Raw genomic sequence first — 22,282 nt, 5'->3', positions numbered from 1 at the left:
TGGTTTATTTAGTTTTAGCCTCAGTTCCTAAATTGGGCTTTGTGCCGACGCCAGGTTTACAATTTGATACCTTTTTGGGGTATCAAGTATGTACTCCCTGGTACAGTTCTGCATCCCCTTGGCTCCTTTGTATTGTATATTGACCTTTACTTCCTGTGGTTAGGCCAACTGCATCTTTGAGGTTCAAAGCATGGAATCTTTAGGGTCCTCTAAAGTTTCTCAGGATAGAGTTCTTGGAAACACAGAGCCTCTGGGTCCCAGATCTCTCCTGGTCTGAGTGCTACTATACCCTACACTTGTTACAAAAAATTCCTAGATCTTTCAATGTCCAGATTTCTACCCTGTTGAGGGCTTTTTTATGGGAGTCTTCCATTCTCTAGGCACAGAACCCTAGACTATACACATCTCTTGCCTAACTAGAGTTGAACTTAGAAACTACCATATTTATTTGCCTGCACTGGCTTTGTTGTTGGTCTCATTTGCAATTGCCTTTGGCCATGTTGTTTACTCTCTGGGCAGTTCTGGGATGGAAGAAGTCACATAATATAGTTACTCATTAGGTTTTTAAAAATCATTTTGGTCTAATCTAAATTTCATGTTTTTGCTGGAGTATGTGAGAGCTCTTGGTCAGAAATAGCCTATAATGCCATTCTTTATATTATTTCTCTTATATCATTCCTCAATTTTAACATATTAAAGCCTTCTTGTGACAAATATATATGCCTTTCTATTTCCATCTGGTGGTTATAGTTTCAATTATTTGAAAATCACAGTATTTCATGACTTGCGTCTACATATCATCAATGGAAGAATATTAGGGTTAAGAATAATTTCTTTTTGATTCAAGGAGAATTTTGGGTCACCAAAAGAATTCTTCAATTTTCCTGAAGTCATTCTAGCCTGTTCTTTTTTCCCTATTGAATTCTTGACCCCAGAATACTATCCAACTGCTATATCTGTCTTACATATAGGTACTGACATACTGATGGTTTGTCAGCTAGATAATGTACCTGTTTCACGTTTTTCACTAACTTCTCAAATCTTTCCTATCCCAAGGACATATAATGTTGATTATGATTGTACTTGTTACTTATTCCTCCAACATTTATTAAGCATATATCTGTTGTAAATCATTGTACTAATTCTGTTAGTAGAAACAAAGATGACAAATAGTCTCTGTTGACATTGAGCTTAGAGTCTAGTAGAAAAATATGAAATATACAAATAACTAGTAAAGGAAATACATGAAAGTACAAAGATAAGGGCAGAATTTTGGGTGAGGTCCAAAAGAGGACCTTTCTATATGGAAGAAATTGGTAATGTTTATGGAAGAGATGGCATCTGAGATATGCTTTAAAGGAAGGATCATCTATATCTCCTCTAGGTCCCCAAAGTCTTATTTTTGATGCCTCATTGTATAATGGAGGTGACCCTGGTTTCTTGAAGGCGATGTGATAGGATACAAGTCAAGCACAAAAGCTTTGAGTAGAGAACTAAGACTATGTTTTCATATTAAAATCAAGTTAGTATTGTCTGGGTACACTCACACTAGTTAAAGGATGATAAATCTTTTCTCATTAGTAAGATTAATCTAGCAGTAATAAGAAGGATCAACTGGGGAGGCAGAAAGCTTGGATACTAAGAGGAAACTGAAATACTTGGCTTTTTACAAAGAGATGAATAGGGAAGAAAACAGAAATATTCAAGGGAAATAATGAAACACTGACCATATCTATCTTTAACTAAAGCATCCAACTTTGTAGGCAGATTTAGTTCAATCATCTGTCTACCCTTAACCTAGGCTCTCTTATAATGTTTTCTAGAAATCTTTATTAGTCTAGAAGTTGTCTTTACATAGGAAGTTACTAATCTTTGATTTAAACCACCAAAAGAATAGGAAACATTTGAAAGTGAATATTCACTACTATTGTGATAAGAAATGATGAGCAGGATGATTTTAGAAAAACCTGGAAAGACCTACATGAACTGATATGGAATGAAGTGAGGAGAAGCAGGAAAACATTGTATATAGCAGTGATGGCAAACCTATGGCACATGTGTCAAGGGCACGTGGAGTCCTCTCTATGGGCATGCTTGCTGTTGCCTGGCAGAGTTTATTACTAGAAAGCCAGAGGAACTCGGGGTGGAGCTGTTCCCTTCTCTCTCTCCATGTAAACAAGGCCATTCCTCACTTCTCTGGCCCTTTTGCCCAGCAGTCAATGGAAGTGCTTCCTCCCTCCCTTGTCTAGGGTAAGAGAGGAGCCTGGTGTGGCACTCAAGTCTGGTGGGGTGGGGACAGGGTCCAACACTCTGTCCTTAAAAGGTTTGTTATCACTGATATATAGTAACAGCAATATTTTACAATAATCAACTGTGAATGATTTAGCTATTCTAAACAATACAGTGATTTAAGATAATTCCAAAGGACTCACAGTGAAAAATGCTATCCACCTCTAGTGAAAGAACTATGGAATCTGAATGCAGATCAAAGGATATTATTTTTCACTTTATTTTATTTGTATGTGTTTTTATTTTGGAGTTTTGGTTTTATATTAACATTCTCTCACAACACGACCAATATGGAAATGTTTTACATGATCATATATATAAAATCTATATTAAACTGCTTTGCCATATCAGAGAGAGGGTAGAGAAAAGATCTCATAATTTTGAAATATGTATTAAAATTGTTATTAGATGTAATTGGGAAATAAATATTATTTTTTTTACAAAAGAAAATGAACAACATTCAAATTATGTTTTTCTTCTTATAGTAGTAGATGGAATCAATATCAACATCTTACCTTAGGTTCTTTTAAATAACAGTGCATGGCCTGAGTCACATCAGCAGCATGAACTGCATTGTGATAAGGATTTTGACTATGATAATCTTCTTGAATCATAACTAAAGAGAAAAAATAGAAATTTAATTATAAATGGAGAAATATACTAACATATTAAAAAGGGAGGTGATCTGTTAATACATTTTAAGTAATCACAGTCTGAAAATGACCTGATATAGGCCTAATAATATTTTAGAAACAAATCGCCACATACTTCAATCATATTTAAGTAACAAGTACATGAAGTAATTAATGATTTAGAAGCTTGGGCTTTGTAAAATGGTTAACATTTTTTGCTTTCAATCAGATTCAATGCTCTGACTAAAGGCTACTAAGTAACTTTTTAATTCACTTCTTATATTAAAACCAAGTTTTAATCATTTTCCCCTAAGAAACAGACAAAGATATATAATAGATATTATTACCATTAGTTAGAAAAGATGACTTCACTTGTTTGGAATTTCCAAAAGAATAGTCAATAAATAAATGCTGTATACTTTTTTACACAAACATTATACTATATGCATATTTGAAATTAGGTCTCCATTATATAGCCAGGGGATGTGCTTCTGGGGTCAGCTCATACCCGGTTGTGGGAGAATACTGTTAACATTTCAATATGAGCATTTATTTGTACTTTGGAAATTAACAAATGTTACAAACCAAAGCTTGATTTCTTTTATTATCTTCACTTAAGAAAGTGATGAAGAAAATGTTAATAAAGCAGATTCATCTTAAAAGTGTATCCTACATTTTTGGAGAGCAGGTCATTAAATATTAATCAGCACACATCCCTGATTATAGCAAATCCTAGAATATTTTTTGTCCCCATTGTCAGGTTGAAAAAGAGCACAGCATGAGATATTACAAGGTCAGTTCTTAGTCTCATATTTAGGAAAGAAAAAATAGAATAGAAATTGTTAAGATTTTTGGTAGCAGGAAACAGCTCATAAAAATTTAAACAAATTCTTACATATATTTAGGTAACTATCATTATATATTAGCTAGAACTTCTTACCTAAAAACCTACGAAGTTTCATCATATCTAAGTGGAAGTGTTCAATTAGTCCATGAAGACTAAATAAATGAAAGGTTAAGTTCACTAGACTGTTTCCTAAAAAGAAAAAGGGAAATGTGTTATGTTAATATAAAATACCAGCACAGAAATTTGATTGTAATTTTATTCAGGATATGCATTTAATCTATCTATATATTATGTTCCTCTTTAATTATAGCTATAGACTTTAATGATTATGTAGATATTACTAAATACCTTTTTATTATCAACTTCATTTTTTCTAAAACCAGACTTTAAAAATGAAATCTTACTTCCATTCTAGGTAAAAATGATTAATAGTTGGTTTTACTTTTTCTAATTGAGAACTTTTCTTTAACAAATTATTTTATTTTAGAAGGTGAGTAGGTACACAAGTTGCAAACAATTTTGCTAAAGAACCACCTTATATAAATGGATATCACCTTACCATAATAGCCAATCACTGAGCTTATTTCTGTTAAAGTTAAATTAAAAACTCCAGGTTCCTACAAAAATACAAGGTCTTCCTTTACCCATTTACTCTCAGTACTACCCCATCCTGCCTCTTTGCTGTTCAAACTTCCAACCCAGTCATTGCCAAGTTTTGTTGTTTTTTTCTCTACAGCATCCCTTTTCTTCATTCACATAGCCAACCACCCTTGTTCAGACTTTTATCACTTTTTGCCCAGGCTATTGTGATAGCCTTCTAATTGTCTGCCTGCCTCATGTCTCTCTTTGCCCAATTTATTCTCCACCCCATACCTTTAAATATGTTATACTAACAGTTCTTAGTAAAATATAAACTAGTAATGACAACCCCATCATCTAGTTGAACCCTCTGCCAAATATCCTAAGCAGTCCTTCAAACAACTGTAAAGACCAAAACTTAAGGGGAGTTATCTAGTAACTACAATGTTGGTCTGTAACTACATTGTAGTTATCTAGTAACTACAATGTTGGTCTTTCTAATAGAAAGGAAGCAGTATTTTAAGAATTCTTTTCAATTTACTTAGCATGTAGCATAAAATATTGAAAAAGAGCTCACATTAGCTTATCATATATAGAGAGATAACAGGTAAATAACTAAGAACATACAAGATCTACAGTGTGTAAAAGGAGAGCAATATCAGATAGAAGGTGTCAGCAGATAAGGGCCCAGGAAAAGCTTCCCGTACAAAATGGGACTGGAGTTTCAGCCTTGAAGGAAGCCAGAGAATGCTAAGAGGTGGAGGCAGCAGTACAGGGTCAGAAGATAGCATGTCATGTGGGATGAAAATCAAATAGGTCAGTATAGCTAGATCAGAGAACATATGTGGGAAAGTAAATTATAGGAAGACTAGCAAGACAGAAAGGGACCAGGTTGTGAAGAGATTTAAATGCCAAACTGAAGACTTTATATTTGTCCTGGAAGGGAAGAAGGAACACATGGACAGGTCTGATTTCTTGGAAAATCCCTTTGACAGCTGAATGCAGGGAAAGTTGAAGTAGGGAAAGATTTGAAACCTAGAGAACAACAAGAAGGCTATTATAATAGACCAGATAAAAGATAATGAGGAGGTGGCTCAGGATGGAGGCCAGGCCTAGAGATGGGAGATCCTAGGTTTGACCTCAGACACTTCCCAGCTGTGTGACCCTGGGCAAGTCACTTGACCCCCATTGCCTAGCCCTTCCTGCTCTTCTGCCTTGGAACCAAAACACAGTATTGATTCTAAGATGGAAGGTGAGGGTTTAAAAAAAAAAGATAATGAGGACAGATGACAATGTAAGCAGAGAAAAGGGATATATCCAAAAGATTTTGCAAGGGGAAAAATGACAAGATTTTACAAGACTAAATTTGGAGGAAAAGGGGGAAGGAGAGTAAGGAGACCAGAGCAATACTAGGGTTACAAACTTGTGTGACAGAGAATGGTGGGGCCCTCCACAATAACAGCAAAGTTTGAAAATGTTTGGAAAAGTTTAACGAAAAAGATAATGATTTCAGGGCAGATAGGTTGCATAATAGATAGAGCATAAGGCCTGGAATAAAAAGGTCCTAGATTCAAATCTGGCTTCATATACTTCCTAGCTATTTAATCCTATGAGAGTCACTTAACCCCAATTGCCTAGTCCTTGCCACTCTTTAGTTTTAGAATTGATACTAAGACGGAAAGTAAGGGTTAAAAAAAAGGATAATGATTTCTATTTTGGACAGAGTGAGTTTAAGATGCCCACCCATGGAACATTTGGTTTGAGATGTTCAAAAGGTAGTTGACAAAATCTAATACTTTCATAAAACAGAACTAGTATCACGATTTATTAAATAAATAAAAATAATTTATGAAAATGAACTACAGGGTCTGGAAAATCCTTATGAAATGGTGAGCTATTGCTGCTCCTTGTCTTACCACCTGAAATATGTAATCTGTCTCAAGAAAGTCATTAAATATTTCCATAATATTCTATAAATGTTGAATATAGTCTATCAATTTCCAGTGGCTGAGTAAGTATAGGCTTAGGAGTCTATGCTCCCCTTTCATGGGAAAATATCCCCATCTTCTGGGGATTAGGAAAATTGCACATAGGAAATATTACACAGAAGAAGACTTCTGTAGCACAAAGGAAGAAATTTACAGGTGTCTAATAGTTAGAAACACAATTAAACCGGTGGGTTTTTTGCACAATGGAAATACCATTCCAAAACAAGAACTCATTATTATAATAGGAATGAATGAGAAAAATTACTCAAATAGATCTGTGATGATATCAATTTGGATGATCCATTTGATGATGAAAATTTTATCTATTTATGGCTTCTGATTTTATGCTGCTTGGGTTGAAACCAGTGAACCCTTTAGAAAAATTAAATTTATACAATTTTGAGACTACAATGAACTTTATTTTTATTACTCCAAACTACGGAAACATCTTATAATGGCTCATGTTAAACCTAGGTACATATTATACCCAAAGTAGGTGTGAAATAAGTAATTTTTGCCAGTGGTACCATTAAGTATTCTATTTATATAATACATTTCAATTCAACCCTTACTGCTTTTCTGCCTTGGAACTGATATTTAGTATCAATTCCAAGAAAGAAAGTAAAAGTTAAAGGAAAATAAACAAACAAAAAAAAAGACAAGCAATGGATATGGAGTAAAGAGACCTGAACTTGAGTCTCAGTTTGAACAGTTACTGGCTGTGCAATCTTAGGAAGGTCATTTAATCCCTCATATTAAAAAAAAGGGAAAAAAGTAAATACTAATTGTTCTTACTATGTATCTCACTGAGTTGCCGTGAGAAAAACACTCTGTAAAACATAAGTGCTATAAAAACAAAATCTGTTAATAACTGAGTTCATGGGCAACAAGCTAATTTTTGTTGTTTAGTTGTGGCATTCATACCCAACTCTTTGTGACCCCATTTGGAGTTTTCTTGGCAAAGATACTAAAATGGTTTACCATTTCCTTCACCAGCTTATTTTACAGATGAGGAAAATGAGGTGAACAGAGTTACGTGACTTGCCCAGAGTCACATTGCTAGTACATGTCTGAGGCCAGATCTGAACTCAGGAAGATGAGTTGTCCTGATGTTACATCTGGCACTCTATCCATGTGCCACCTAAAGGAATAAAAACATTTTGATCTTAGGGAGTGACTGATCCTACAGGAATCAAATTGAGCATTTTCTTTATATTTTCATTCTTTCTACTGTCTTTCCTTCACATTTCTCTACAACAGATGACTTTTGCTTGACAGAATACATTAGAATAAACTGCTTCTTACTTACCGTTGGTTAATCTATCAAATAGAAAGATATCAAAATTCCAATTGCCAACTTTTTCCAACATACACTGAAATAAAATAAAAATGTTTCCACTATTAATGTAATTTCAATCAACATTTTCTGTTATCTGTAGCTATTAAAAAAAGCAATGAAAATTGAAGCTGACTTACTCATATTATGAAGGAACATGCTACCAGATGATATACTTGTTCAAAGACCTGTCTACTTGACTCAGAAAGAGATCAAGTTACTATGATTTGAAATATGAATCATTTCATTTTTCTCTAGAGGGTAGGTGGAATGGTGTGGAAGAATAAAGGAAGAAAAGAGTACTTTGGCATTCTCATTCCCTATGTACTTTTAGGAATTTTGAGTAAATCTAACTTAGTCATCAACTGTTGTGGATGAAAGTTTTTACAAAACACAGTGTCACAATATTATGATGATGATTTGGCTTATTATTTAGGATAAAGAATTAGGTTAATATGAAAGATCTGTTGGAAATTAAACACAGCCTCCCTAAAAACAAAATGGAAATAGCTTTTATTTAAATTGAAGATTCTAACTTCTGTACGGATGTGGTTTAAACTATTCTTAACAATTTAGTCTTTAAAAAACATCTACAGAAGAATGAGCAATGTGCTGTACTAGAAGGTCTAGGTTGAAATAACAGCTTTGCTACTGACTATCTGAATAAGGTTGGGTAAATAAGCTCTTTACATCTCAGCTCTTTCATCTGTAAAATAGAAGGCTGGACCAGAATGTTTCTAAAGTACCTCTTAGCAATAAAATCCTGCCTAACAGCCAAAAGGCAGGTGGGTCTATTTCTAGCTTTGGCTTTAATTACCTATGTGACAAGTCAAGTCAAGTCAAGTCAAGCTCTCTGAGCCTCAACTTCTTTACCTTTAAAATGCTGGCTCTAATTTCCATGTTTTTTACAAATATGGTTTTACTCTCTAAAAAAAAATCTTTTTACTCAATGTTAAACCAATATAAGAAAGTTTACTGTCTTTTCATTACTGCACAAAACCATGCTTTATAACTTTTAACTTCAAAGGCAGACATTCAAAAAGGGAAAAAAGCATGCAAAAATTAATTAAAAAATGTATCAAATACTAGATTAAATCTCCTTAAATTATATTAGCATGTACGTATGAAATTCTTTGCTTAATTTATTTAAAAAATTAAAACATTTAAAACAAACTGTACAAACCTTAGCTTGTCCATTATAATCATCATCTAAAATGTTTAGTGAATTTGAAACAGCAACACCCCGGAAAAAGCGAGAAGATCTAAGATATCTCTGGAAACTTAGTAACCTCCTTATATTCCTGGCAGACACAGACACTTCAATTTCAGAATTTGCTGAAAAATAACAACAGTAACAAAAAAATTAGCAAAGCAAGCCAAATCTATCACTCCATAAAATATACAAATGTCTTTTTTTAGAACTTATCTACTTAATAGTTACTATAATCCTAAGGAAAATCAGGCAACATTAATCACATTTTTCCAATTGTGGATAAAAGTTGAAATAGCATACCTGACCATCACTCAGAGTGCACAGAAACCCAAACAGAAGCCAGACATTGTGCCTCTCAGACCACATACCTCTAGCTGTACTGCCATTTGACCTCTACACCAGTTCTAAGTAGTAGTGTACAAATGGCCAAACCTGGATCAACACTAACTTTCATATTTAGAAAACCATTTCCCAAATTACATCTGAAACTCATTAGCTTTCTAAAATTAATTCATCTTTTAACTCTGTAGACACTCTTAAAATGTTTCTATAAAAAATAAAATGTTTTTAATGAGAGAGAAAAAAGGACCAAGTTGACTTAAAGATGATTTCTATAATTCAGAGAGATGGAAAATAAATTTCCTAAAAGCAAGTTGCTACATTTTGCATTATTTTTAGAAAATAGCATATAAACTATTTTGCTAATGTTAAAGATATATAAACACTTCAGACTTATAAAATGCCAACCAATAGCATAATTTACATAGTTTTCTTATTTCCAAAGGAAAAGAAAGTAATGTATTTAATAATCAACAACTGATATTCCAAAACAAACATTTTGCAACAAATAAAAGTTCTTCCAGCAAGAACAAATTTTCTAAATTAAATCTCCAGGTTATACTATAAAATAGCCTATTAAGAGTCATGTACAAATAGTTAAGTTTAATACTTATGTCATTAAATACTTGCAATATCCTTTCCTAAATCTCCTCTCCTTTATTATTCCTATTTCTACTTCCCTAATAACTCCATATTACCTACAAGGGGATTATCCATAACATTTTAAAATTTATAGTCTAGTTTTCCAATGTCACTCAGTTTGCTTGAGGGCCACTAGTAGCCATGTGGCTGAGAAAATGTCATTGGTAAATTAAGCAAAGTTTAATTAGAAATGTAGAACTGGTGTTGCTAAAAATCATTTGACATTGAATGCCTTAGTCAGGTTTGTATTAGCTTTGTCCTATGCCCATGTTGGCAAACCTATGGAATGCCTGTAGGATGGGGCTGCTCCCCTCCCCCTCTCCAGGCACCTTTCTCTTCTCATCTGCCCCTCTACCCAGCAGCCTAATGGGAGTGCTTCCTCCCTCCCTTGTGTAGGGTAAGGGGTGTGTGTGTGTGTGAGTGAGCTGGGGAGGTTCATATGCAGTGTGAGGGTTATAGTTTGGGCACTTGGTCTCTAAAAGGTTTGCCATTACTGTCTTATGTTCTGTATTTCCAGGGATATTCCCAAATAACTATAAATGACTAATTTTATATTCTGTCATTTGTACTTAAAGCAAAATATTTTAAATCAATGGCAAATTCCTCTCAAAACTACTTTCAAAATATTTCTTTATTTGTCCTATACTCTCCTCTGACATTGCTGCCACCCTGATGCACCCTGGTACTCATCATCTCAAGCCTAAAATTATTGCAATTGCCTGCTGGTAGGTCTGCTTCATGGCTCTTCCTTTCCCACTCCATCCTCTACTCATTTGTGTGAGTTCCTAGAGTTTAGGTCTAAGTAGATCACCTTTCTGTTTAAAAATCTCCTTTGGCTCCCTATCACTTCCAGAGGCAGCAAGATGGTACAGTGAATGGAGTAATGGCCTAGAGCCATGATTTCAAATCCAGCCTCAGACCTTCACTGGTTATCTGACCCTAGGCAAGTCAATCGTCTCTCAGCCTCAAGTTTCCTTATCTGTCTTTTGTTTTACTCTTTACCCTATTCTCTGTGACCCAGTGACATGGGGCTTCTTGTTGATCCTCATTCAAACCTTCACCTTTCAACTCTGGGAATATAAACCAGCTATCTCCCATAACTGGAATTCTCTATGTCCTTAGCTTCATCTCCTGACTTTCTTCAAGTCCCAGCTAAAATCTTACCTTCTAAAAGTATCTCCAATTTATCTCTGAATATATCTTATTTGTACTTAATGGTCTGGAAGTTGCCTGGCCATTATGCTATGAGCTGTACTCTTCCATAGTCTAGCACATTTGTGAGACTGTGTTCATTTCAGGGAGTCACATTTTAAGGACAGCACAGATAAAAGTGTAAAGAATCCAGGAGACCACCCAGTATAGAGAAGATGGAGGGTTCATGCCAGGTGAAGATACACTGGAGGACGTAGGATGATTCAGCTTGGTGAAGAAAAGACTTAGTAAGGACAATGATAGTTGTCTTCATTTAGAATAGCTGCTACTACTTTTCCTTGGCCCCCAAAGGCATTACTAGGCACAATGAGCAGAAGATATAAATAGGGTAATATAAGGGGAAAGGTATCTAAAATTTAATGCTATCCAAAAGTGGAACAGGATGCTTCTGGAGATGTCTTTAGGCAAAGGTTGGATGATCACTTGTTACACAGGTTATAAAGGAGATTTTAATTCAGTTACAAATTGACTTTTGAGACAACTGTGACATTCTGTACATGATATATATTCTTTAACAATTATAAAAAAGAATGTGGGAAGAATTTATAAACATAAATATTCATAATTTTACAACTGCCAGTTCAATTAGAGATACAAGTGCTGCAAACCAGCTGGCCATTACATATAACTGGTGGTCTGGTTACTTTATATTTTTAAATTATGCCATATTTATATTTTTATACTAAATTGTACATACTTGTCTCCCCTTATAGAATGTAAGCTCCATAAGGGCAAGAATAGATTCATTTTTGTCTTCATATCCTTAGCTTAGTGCCAGGCACTTAACAAATGTTTGTTTATTGAATGCCTGAAGAAGAGTAATGTGAAAATAGACTGGAGAAGCTGTAAACAAGATTATAAAAGGTGTCATTGCTAATCCTTCCCTTTTGAAGAAGACCAATGAGAACACAGGGTGATGTCTTGACTCAAGTGTGAATTGGATTTGTGAGGCAGTTACATTAAGACATCAGACTCACTCTCTTCCAGAGTTATCTAAATCCAGGGGCAAAAGAAAAATCAGGATGAATAACTATAGCCTGGGATACAGCAGATGACCTTGGTGTGTTCCATGTCTGACCAAGCTCTGAGCATTCCATAGCACAGCTACCTTCAGGGCCATTGGAACAAACTGTTCTCATTTGCCCATTTTGCTGGGGAAAGTTTTCATGTGTTTGGAGTAGACATTCTATCTAAATCATTGATGGGTTTGAGGTCCTTCAGTTACTCTCAACCTGGTTTAGTCCAATTTCCTGTACAGTTTTACTAGGGTGAGGCTACTGTACATGTTACAGCCTCTTGGAGCCACAGGTGAGAAAGAGCCACAGATAAAGGTGGATCCCAAAGATGGGTGAGCAGCCCTTAAAAGAGCTCAGCAAGCCCTCACCAGGTGTTAATCCTCCAACAATATCCCATATACTTCAAGGGTGTTAAATGCTAGGCTAAATAGTTTATCTTAACGACAAGATGGAACCCCAGAAAAGTTTTTGAGCAAAGGAGCAACAAGGTCAGTCCTATCGAATAGGAAGGTAATTTTCACTGTGGTGTGGAGGAGAGATTGGGAGAAGCTGGAAGCAAGGACAATAAGTAGTTACAGAGTTCAGATTAGAGGTGAAGAGGTGACAGTATTGATGGTGGCAGTACATGAAGTGAGAAATAAGGATTCATTTGAGGATTGAAGTAGAGGTAAAACAAGATGTGACAAGATTTACATGAAAGGTAAGCAGAAAGTGAATCAAGGGTGATGCTGATGTTTTGGGCTTAGGTGACTGGGAGAATGATGTTTAGGACAACAAAAACAGTAAAGGAGGATGATGTTCAGAGGGAATATGATGAATTTAGTATGCTGAGTCTGAAGTGCCACAACAGCATAGCCATGACAATGTCCATTATTGCTATAGTTCAGTCAGTGGAGAAATTAGGGACAGATTTTAGAAGATTTTTTGAGATTTAGTCTTTAGAAGCAGTGTGGCATGGTGGGTATATAGTTGGTCTTGTTTAGAGTGAGGACTAGCTTCAAATCCCATATCTGAAACAATAACTGTGTGAGTCTAAGTGGTTACTTAGCCTTTCTCAGTGAAGAAAATTGTGAGAAAATTGAGGGAATAAGGATAGCGAGTAGTTAATAGTGGGAACAGAGTGAACCACACTGATTCCATTCTGTAGCTAGTTTAGTTCCTTTTCTATTCAACTGAGGGCTTAGTCTAAATTTTGTCTTGTGAGAAAAGTGTCTTCAGTTATGGGAATTGGGAGAAAACTTTATTGCATTGTTTGAACTTAGCCCTTGGAAATTGGACCACTTGCACCTGCTGTTTAGAGACCCTGAACAAAGGACCTAGACTATGTTGACCAGAAATGCAGTTAGATTCTAAGATTTTTGTAAAGAATTTTTTCTTAATTGTATATCCTAACTCATATGTCTTTTTAAAAAACTGGTCCAGCACTGATCAATCAGTTATTGTTTCCATATTCCTTTGATTATCTACAGATACTGTTTTCCTGAATTCAGGGAATTGTACTTGTTTACTCTCCCCTTCCCAACTTGGAAAGTCCTTAATCTTTCATACAATTAGAAATCAGATTACCTAATGTTGTATTGTTCCCTTTTAATTCGTTGGTCTTTTTTGATAGTTTTTACCATAAAATAGTCCTAAGCTGAGGAAGGGAGCTGGTATCCATTTACTGGGCAATGGTACACATAGCTTAATAAATCAATATGCTCAGAAAATCATCAAGCTTTGTTTCCTCAGTCATTTTACCTTTTGCTCATTACAATCTGTGAAATGGAGATGAAAACAATTATATCTATCTCAAAAAATCAAACGAAATAGTACATGGAAAGCACTCTGCAAACTGAAGAGTGGTATATAAATGTTAGAGAAAATGATTAAAGTCAGAAGGCTATGGTTCAATTGCCAACTCTAACACTAGCTCTATGACTCAAGAAAGTTACTTAATTTCTCCGTTTCTTTGTTTTGGCAAGCTGCTTATTAAGGTACAGTGCTAAGAACTGGGGATACAAAGATGAAAAACAATCCCTGTATTCAAGGTTGTAGCAGTTGTGTATATTAATTTCCTGGTTCTGGTTACTTCACTGCTCTATATCATCTCATATAAATATTCCCATGCTTTTTAACTTTCTTAATATTTTATCATGATATAGTTGAATTTCATCATACTCATAAACCAAAAATTGTTTATTGTCATTTTCCAATCAATGGGCACTGTTTTGTTTTTATATAAGAAAGTTTCACTGAATATTTCAGTATATGTAGAACTTTTCTGTTTGTTTGATAAGTCTTGAGGACAAAATTTTAGTATTTTTTTAAACCTTTCCTTTTGTCTTAAAATCAATACTGTCTATTGACTTCAAGGCAAAAGAGAAGTAAGGGCTAGGCCATGGGAATTAAGTGATTTACCCAGGGTCATAAAGCTAGGAATTATCTGAGGCTAGATTTGAACCCATGATCTTTCACCTGCAGGCATGGCTCTCAATCAACTGAACCACTTAGCTGCCCTTAATGAATACTTTTTAAACACGATGGCTTTTTTTTTTATTAGTGTTGCTATCTTTGCACATTCCCTACAAAATTAACTGTTTCTACCTTTTGTCATTTTTGGCAGTCATTTGTGCTCATTTAAGTCAGATGGTAGTGGTAGTCAACAATGTTAATAAGGCTTTGGAGGTTCTATTATATCTTGTATAAAGGTCATAAGGGTAAAAAATGTACCTCTTACTATTAGCAGTTTTTGATAAACAGCTGCCTCAATACTCTTTAGTACAGAATCACAAACCATCACTATTCTTCCCTTCTTCCTGTCCCTTTTACTGTATGATTTACTTATAAATTCCCCTCTGCAAAAAAGCTGCCTTTTCCTTCTCAACTTGCCAAACTCTGTGTTCTAATAAGTGACAATTCAAATTCTATTTCACAAACCCTTAGGTCATTTCTGTTGCCAGTGTTCTTAAGATTTGGTTCTGCTGTCTGAGAAGTCACATTACTAATAGTGTGGCTTTTAATTGCAAAACTTTCTCTTTACTGAAGCCCAGTTTCTTTCCAGCCCAGAGTAACTTCTTTTAAGCCATAAATTAGCCTTAATTCAAATCATTACCTAATAATCCACTTCAATAATGGAGGAAATTACTATTACCTTTCTCTCTTCAACAAACATTTTCATTAAGTATTATGGTATATAAGATACCATTGAGGAGACAATTAAAAAAAAGTTTCTATCTTTCAGGTATTTAACACTCCAGTGGGGAAGAAAATAGCACTAGTAAGAAGGGGGATCAATAAGATTTTCCATAGGAAGCAGCAAACAAGTTGGGCCTTGAAGGAAAATAAGGACTCTTAAAAGGAGAAGATAGGCAAAGAGTGCTTTCTAGGCAGGTGGGGACTACCTGTACAAATACCTGAAGGTGAAAGATGAAATGCTGACGAGGTCATTCTGCTTAGAACTTGGGGTTGTTTCATTCTTTATATTTCAGCACACAGTAAATCCTTAATAACATTGATTAACTGATTGAAAAGTAGGCTGAAACCAAGCTCTGAAAAGCTTTAAATGCCTCCTGAGTTTTGCTCCAATAATTCATTATGGCATGAAGTGACCCTCAGTTTTTAAAATATTAAACAGTAGAGATCAAGTTCTGGCAGGATGCTACCAAGCCAGAAAGATTTCAGATACAAATGCATCGAATCTCTGTTGCTCAAGGGCTGTCTCGACTCATAAATCACCAGAAGGTAGGCATTAGGGGTCTTTTTTTTCCTTTGGCAAAGCAACTGTTTTTCTTTACATTTTTGTCTTTATAATTTGTTCATCTAAGACCAGGTGTTACATATGTCCACTAATTTTTGCTAAGTTAGCAAGTGTATCCACACTAGTGAAATCATGGATCATTTGAAAGTACTGAAGTACTATTAATGTAAGAGTTATTCTATTCTAAAACATCAATTAGATATGTGATAATGGTAAGTGATTTAATATAGGTCTAAGTAATTAGTGAACTGATTAAAAATATGAACTAGGTATATCTTTAAAACAAATTATATTCTTGATTCTCAAAGGCAAATACTGCTGGAAATAAGCTCTTAGAGGTCCTAAAAAGCTGGTGTAGACATATTGAGGGACTATGAGTTTATATGAAGTCAAAGGATCAATCAATCAACACCCAGGTAATATTTAAGCACCAGATATGTGCCTTGCAAATTCTGTGCTAGACAACTAGCTATATAAAGACAAAAATGAAAATTTCTGCTCTCGAGCAGTTTATAATCTATGAAGAAGAAAATGTACACATATAAGCATGAAGAAAAAATATACAACATAAATAATAGTTTTGAGGGCTATGGGCATTTGAGATACTATGGATAAGGGTAAGGGTGACAGATAAATAGCATTGGAGTTAGGAAAAATAGGGTGAAAGTATCATATTTGAGAGAATCTCAATATACTTCATCTCCCTTTGATATACTCTATGGTTTTGCCAAACTGACACACTTGTTATATATGAAACCAAAAGAAAAAAAAAGAGGAAGTGGTAGTATCATTGGAGAGGTCGATAAATTAACTGGTGGAATGTGCTTTATGGTGTTTTAAAGGGTAACAAGAAGCGACCTTTCTTAGGGAATCTGGTCATCTTATATTTCCAAGTTAATGTTATGGATGTATTAAAAAAAGACCATCAAGAAAATAATTGTGGGTTATATGGTAATATCTGTTGCTGCAGATAAGGTGGCATAAAATTAATGAAGAACTTGGTAAGATACCCCAAAAGAAATCAGCATAATACATGAAACTCAGTGAGTTCAGTGCAGAGGAAGGATAGGGAGGATGGCAAAAATGTATGCTACAATATAGTACTCTGTATTAGAAAATAAAACAGGTCAAAGGCTCAATAGTAAACTCAAAAACCTTACACCTAAGTACTAATCGATTCATAAAGATTTATTAAATGCCTTCTAAGTGCCAGGAATCATTAATACTTTTTTTCCAAGAAAGACATAAAATAGACAAAAAATGGTGAGAACTAAATAACATCATTTAAAAATGAAAATGACAGTATTTTAATAGGCAGGAAATAATTGGTTACCATTATAACTTCTGAATCATGTCAGTGTATGTCCACATATCATCATGATCAAAACCATTATCAAATTAGAGAACAAGGATAAAAATGAGAATATGGGAGGCAATTTTTTACAACAAGTTATTGAAAAATAAAAATTAAACAAGCTACTAAAAATACAAAATGGATAAAATAATCTATATCAGCACTATTACCATTTTCTAAGTAAGTTTAACTAATAAAAATCAATTGTCATAAAAAGGAGACCAAAAGAGGTCAGAAATTGCCTCAGTTTAGCAAACATTTGATCTTCTAGATAAATGAGAAGATATGTCTCTAAAGCACAACATTTATCTTTTGTTTTCTGGTAAAATCATATTCCAAGGTTTATGGAATGTCATATTCTAAGATCTCAGCTCATTAATGATGGTGGCAATTGTATCGTGTATGATCCTGACTGTGGATCTCTAGTGCTTGAATTATTCTTTTTGGTTGCTTACATTTTTTTTTAAACCCTTAACTTCTGTGTATTGACTTATAGGTGGAAGAGTGGTAAGGGTAGGCAATGGGGGTCAAGTGACTTTCCCAGGGTCATACAGCTGGGAAGTGTCTGAGGTCAGATTTGAACCTAGGACCTCCCGTCTCTAGGCCTGGCTCTCAATCCACTGAGCTACCCAGCTGCTCCCTGCTTACATTTTTTCTATGACCTGGGAACTACAGATTTTGGCTGGGAAGTTCTTATGAGTTTTTATTTTGGAGTATCTTTCAGCAGGTGACCAGAGAATTCTATTTTCATTTTGCTCTGTGGTCCCAACAATTCTGGATGGTTTTCTTTCATGATTTCTTGAATTAGGATACCCAGTGTATTTTTTTGATCATGGCTTTTAGGCAGTACAATGATTCTCATATTATCTTTTCTTGATCTCTTTTCTAGAACAGTTATTTTTTTATGAGTCATTGTAGCATTTTTCAGTCTTTTGACTTATATTTCTTGCTATATCATTTCTATTAGATTTCAAAGAATCTAATGTTTCTGTGAGGTTTTTATACCTCTGATGCTAAGCTAGTTAATTTGACTTCCTACTCTTTCCTCTACAGCTCTCAATTTTTTCTAATTCCTTCCTCTATGACTCTTATTTATGAAATCATTTTAATTTAAAAATATTCCCTTATTTAAATTCTTGTAGAAATTCTAGTTAATTTATATCCAAGTTGTGTCTATTTTTGAAGTTTTGCTTATAGATATTCTGGAGTCATTTCCTTCTGTTTGAGTCTTTGATTTGTCTCTCTATCACCATAATAGTTTATTATGGTGTTTGTTTTTTTAAATTTATTTCATCCAGCCTTACTTCCTGAATTGCTACTTTGTGACAATTCTAGAGGTAATGTCTAGACCTAGCATATATCTATTTTCCATTCATTTGGCTCTGCTGCTGCTTTCACAGGATATTCTTCAAGGACCTTCAGAGAAACTTATATGGCAAGCTTTGAGTGTGTTCTAAGCCTTCATATCCAGGGTAAAGTCTGATTGTTGCCCTCCTAGTCAGAGCTTTGCAGGCTCCCAATTCTATTTAGATCTAGACAATACAACTATGGGCTTGCTCCTTGTTGGAGTCCTAGTGGACTGATGTTGGGCCTAGTTACCATCAGTTAGTGAGAAAGCTCTACAGGTTTCAGTCTAAGATGGGAGCTGAATCAGACATCTCAGTTTGGAATCAGAGACACATAGTTGCTGGTCACTCCTGTCTTTGCTTCTTGACTAATCCTCAGGCTGAGAACTACTTCTTTCCTTAGACCACCACTCTAGGAGCAAGCCCCCTTTTCAGTTTGTACTGGATCTATGATATAACTCTAGAGAATAAGTGGCAGAACTACCAGCTGGTAACATTTCCTACCCCTTGCTTAGCTATAGGCCTATTCCTGCTAAATACAAGACCTTTTTTGGCCTTGTTTAATTTCTATCCTGAACTTTTAGAATAGTGCCAACCTTCTGGACAGACTCCATATCCTATTACACAGATATTGTCTCCTTATATTAAGGTGGCCTAGAAAAATGATTAATGATTTTTTCCCCTTGGATTTCCTTGTCAGGCCTTGTTCTGAAGCTCTTTCCAGGTCTTTTTGAATTAGGCAACTAGGTGGTATAGTAGATAGAAGTTGGATCTGGAAAAGGAAGATCTGAGTTCAGATTCTTCCTCAGAAACCTATTAGTTATATGACTCTGAATAAGTCATTTAACCTATCTTCTTCATTTTCTTCATCTGTAAAATAGAGATAAAAATAACATCTACCTTCTAGGACTTGTGAGGGTAAAATGAGTTATTTATAAAAATGCCTTGCAATCCTTAATGTCTAATATAAATAATGCTAGTCTATTATCAGTATTATTATTATTATTATTATTATTAGTAGTAGTAGTAGGGGGGGTACTCTTGTCACTCTCATAATTATTTTGAGATAAGGGATATACTACTTTCTTATACTTTGTCATCTTGGTTAGTCTCCAGTAGATTCTTTGTGAAAATCTAAGCTGGCTGGTGATTTCTCTGTGTATTATCATTTTCAGCAGATAAATCACATTATTTTAATGATTTTAATACTGACTTTTACAAATACATTGGCTTTTACTCCAAAGATATAACAAGAGCAAATATACAAACATTAGCCTCCTAATACCTGGTGGGTAGGAGAGGGAATTAGGCTCATAACTTAGCTCAGTTCTTTTTTTTTTTTTTTTTTTAAACCCTTGTACTTCGGTGTATTGTCTCATAGGTGGAAGATTGGTAAGGGTGGGCCATAGGGGTCAAGTGACTTGCCCAGGGTCACACAGCTGGGAAGTGGCTGAGGCCGGGTTTGAACCTAGGACCTCCTGTCTCTAGGCCTGACTCTCACTCCACTGAGCTACCCAGCTGCCCCTTAGCTCAGTTCTTAAAGAGCATCATTCCTACCAACTTCATATTCAAAGGAGGCACTACTGCCAAATAAATCCGTAAAAAAGGTCACTCCTAAAGATCACTCCTTGATCCTTGGGCTATGAATGCTATAAACTGGGTGCAAATCCTTGCCTTAGTTCCTGGGGTTACTTTTCTAACCTGAAGGGTTAGAAACTATTCCTTGCACTTAAGGACAGAAACTATTCCTTGCACTTAAGAACAGAAAAGAACTAACAAAAATGCTGAAAATGTAGGCTTGATTTTTGGGAGTCTATGGTCTTACGGGGGGAAAAGGCTTCCTTTGACAGTATATAGTCTCTTACCAGATGCCATCACACCACGTGTAGACAGGTGAAGAAAATGAGGCCAAGAGGGTTGGCAGAAGCCAACTAAGGACTTTTAAATTCCTGTAAACCCAAAGAGTCTCTCATTGACTATGCAGTTAATGAAACAGAACACCTAAGCAAACTACACAGTCTTTCCCAGATACTTTGTTTATAGAACATCAGAACTATGCAAGAAGTAGGCAGTTGATTTCTCTTATGTCTTCTGGCTAGTGCCAGGCTTTTATTACATGTGTCTTAATGCTTTTTTAAAGTCACATGAAAATATTCTCAAAAAACAACTTAGCAATTTAAGATAAAAATGATTTGTATAAAGTATTATAGCTATGCATTTGTTTTGAAGATACTATTTTAAAATGTTGCAAGTCACTCCTAGATGCCCTGTTGCTTATATAACAAAGTTAATAAGCCATTCAGAAATTATTACTAGGAGTTTACATATATTAATTATCTCCAACTAGTTATAAGCTAGTTGACTTCAGAAAAGCACATTATGTTGAGCTTAAAATTTTATGTATCTTTAAAAACATATTTAACTTACATATCTTTAAGACTATATCATGTGTATATGTTAATTATGTATATATGTGTATGCATGTAAAAATTACAACCAATGTTCCTATCATATAGAAATGTATAGAGCCTGAATAGGTAAGCTTAGAGGGAACAGATTGCCTCACTTTTGTATTTGTATACTCAGCACCTAGCATAGTTAACTGATACATAATAGGTCCTTAATAATACTTGATTATTAATATCTGGGAATACCAAATGCCTATAACTTAATATCATATATTCAGGTCCTTAGAAGTTAGTCTAACATCTTCAGTTTAGATGAAGAAATGCACTATTACAATATGATGGCATCCGAGAGCCTTATAGACTTAGCTAAAAAAAAAACTTCAGCAAAATTGTATGATACAAAATAGATCTACATAAATCATTAATATTTTAATACCTTAATTAGAATCTTAAATCCATCTCTATTGATACCTCAAAAGATACTTTGTTGATATATTTGTGTGTGTGTGTGTGTGTGTGTGTGTGTTTTAATGCCCTAACACAAGGGTGCTATGGCTTTGAAAATTTGCAATTTATTGTCACAGGATTAATATGAAGGTTAAAATTTCTGGTTTTAAAAAAAGCCTAGATTAGAAGTATTCTTTCAACTGCTAATACTTACAGTGAAAAATACGAAAATCAATGTATGGATGAGAACCTCTTCTTTCTGATTCAAATCCTGCCCGACTCCTTACTCGTACATCTCCTAGATAGGGTCAAGAATAAAATACAAGCTTGGAAGACTGTAGAGATAAATACATAAATGAAAAGAGGCTGTTATCTGAAATACTCCACAGCAGCCTCAAAATTAGCAATCTATACACCTTAACTACTAATTATTTCTATGGATCAATTGGCCAGAAGCATTGACAGTACTCATTTTTAAGGACCTATTGTGATTTTTATATTGAAAGAAAACCCGGTAATTTATCATATTATTTGTTTTATGGTGTGATGTTTTAAAGGAGTGAAACACAAATGAATGCTACCCCTATTTCTATATAATGAGCACAGAGAGTGCTTCTGAAATCTATTGGAAAAAACCTTAAGTTAATCCAATTTGTTAAATTTCAAAACAGTAGTTAGCATAGAAAATTACACTTGGATAAACCCAAGATTTAAGCACAACCTACTAGTTGTGCTTTAATGTTAAATATCTCATCTGCAACTCTGTCCATTTATAGTTTAACTGTAGGAATTTTAGTGAGTTTGTGTAACACACAAAAGATGTTGATTATTGAGAGTACAACATCCCATGTATCTTTTCTACTTTGAAACCCTTATTAGTTCAAATCATTATGGG

At 34.7% G+C, this 22,282-nt stretch overlaps 1 protein-coding gene across 2 annotated transcripts in view; it reads right to left on the bottom strand.

The window, feature by feature from the left end:
* Positions 1-22,282, bottom strand: part of PDE7A (phosphodiesterase 7A) — a 141,746-nt gene that overhangs the window by 24,191 nt on the left and 95,273 nt on the right. For both annotated transcript variants that reach the window (XM_044666047.1, XM_044666055.1), the window contains exons 3-7: positions 21,602-21,685; positions 8,855-9,006; positions 7,645-7,708; positions 3,862-3,957; positions 2,805-2,905 (exon numbers count right to left, since the gene is read on the bottom strand). In XM_044666047.1, the coding sequence (XP_044521982.1) occupies positions 2,805-2,905; positions 3,862-3,957; positions 7,645-7,708; positions 8,855-9,006; positions 21,602-21,685 (497 nt within the window). The remainder of the gene's footprint in view (positions 1-2,804; positions 2,906-3,861; positions 3,958-7,644; positions 7,709-8,854; positions 9,007-21,601; positions 21,686-22,282) is intronic.

The sequence above is a fragment of the Gracilinanus agilis genome, chromosome 1, assembly GCF_016433145.1.
Source record: "Gracilinanus agilis isolate LMUSP501 chromosome 1, AgileGrace, whole genome shotgun sequence".
Taxonomy (NCBI): domain Eukaryota; kingdom Metazoa; phylum Chordata; class Mammalia; order Didelphimorphia; family Didelphidae; genus Gracilinanus; species Gracilinanus agilis.
The sequence above is the reverse complement of the archived record's forward strand: the minus strand, read 5'-3'. Positions and strand labels throughout refer to the sequence as shown.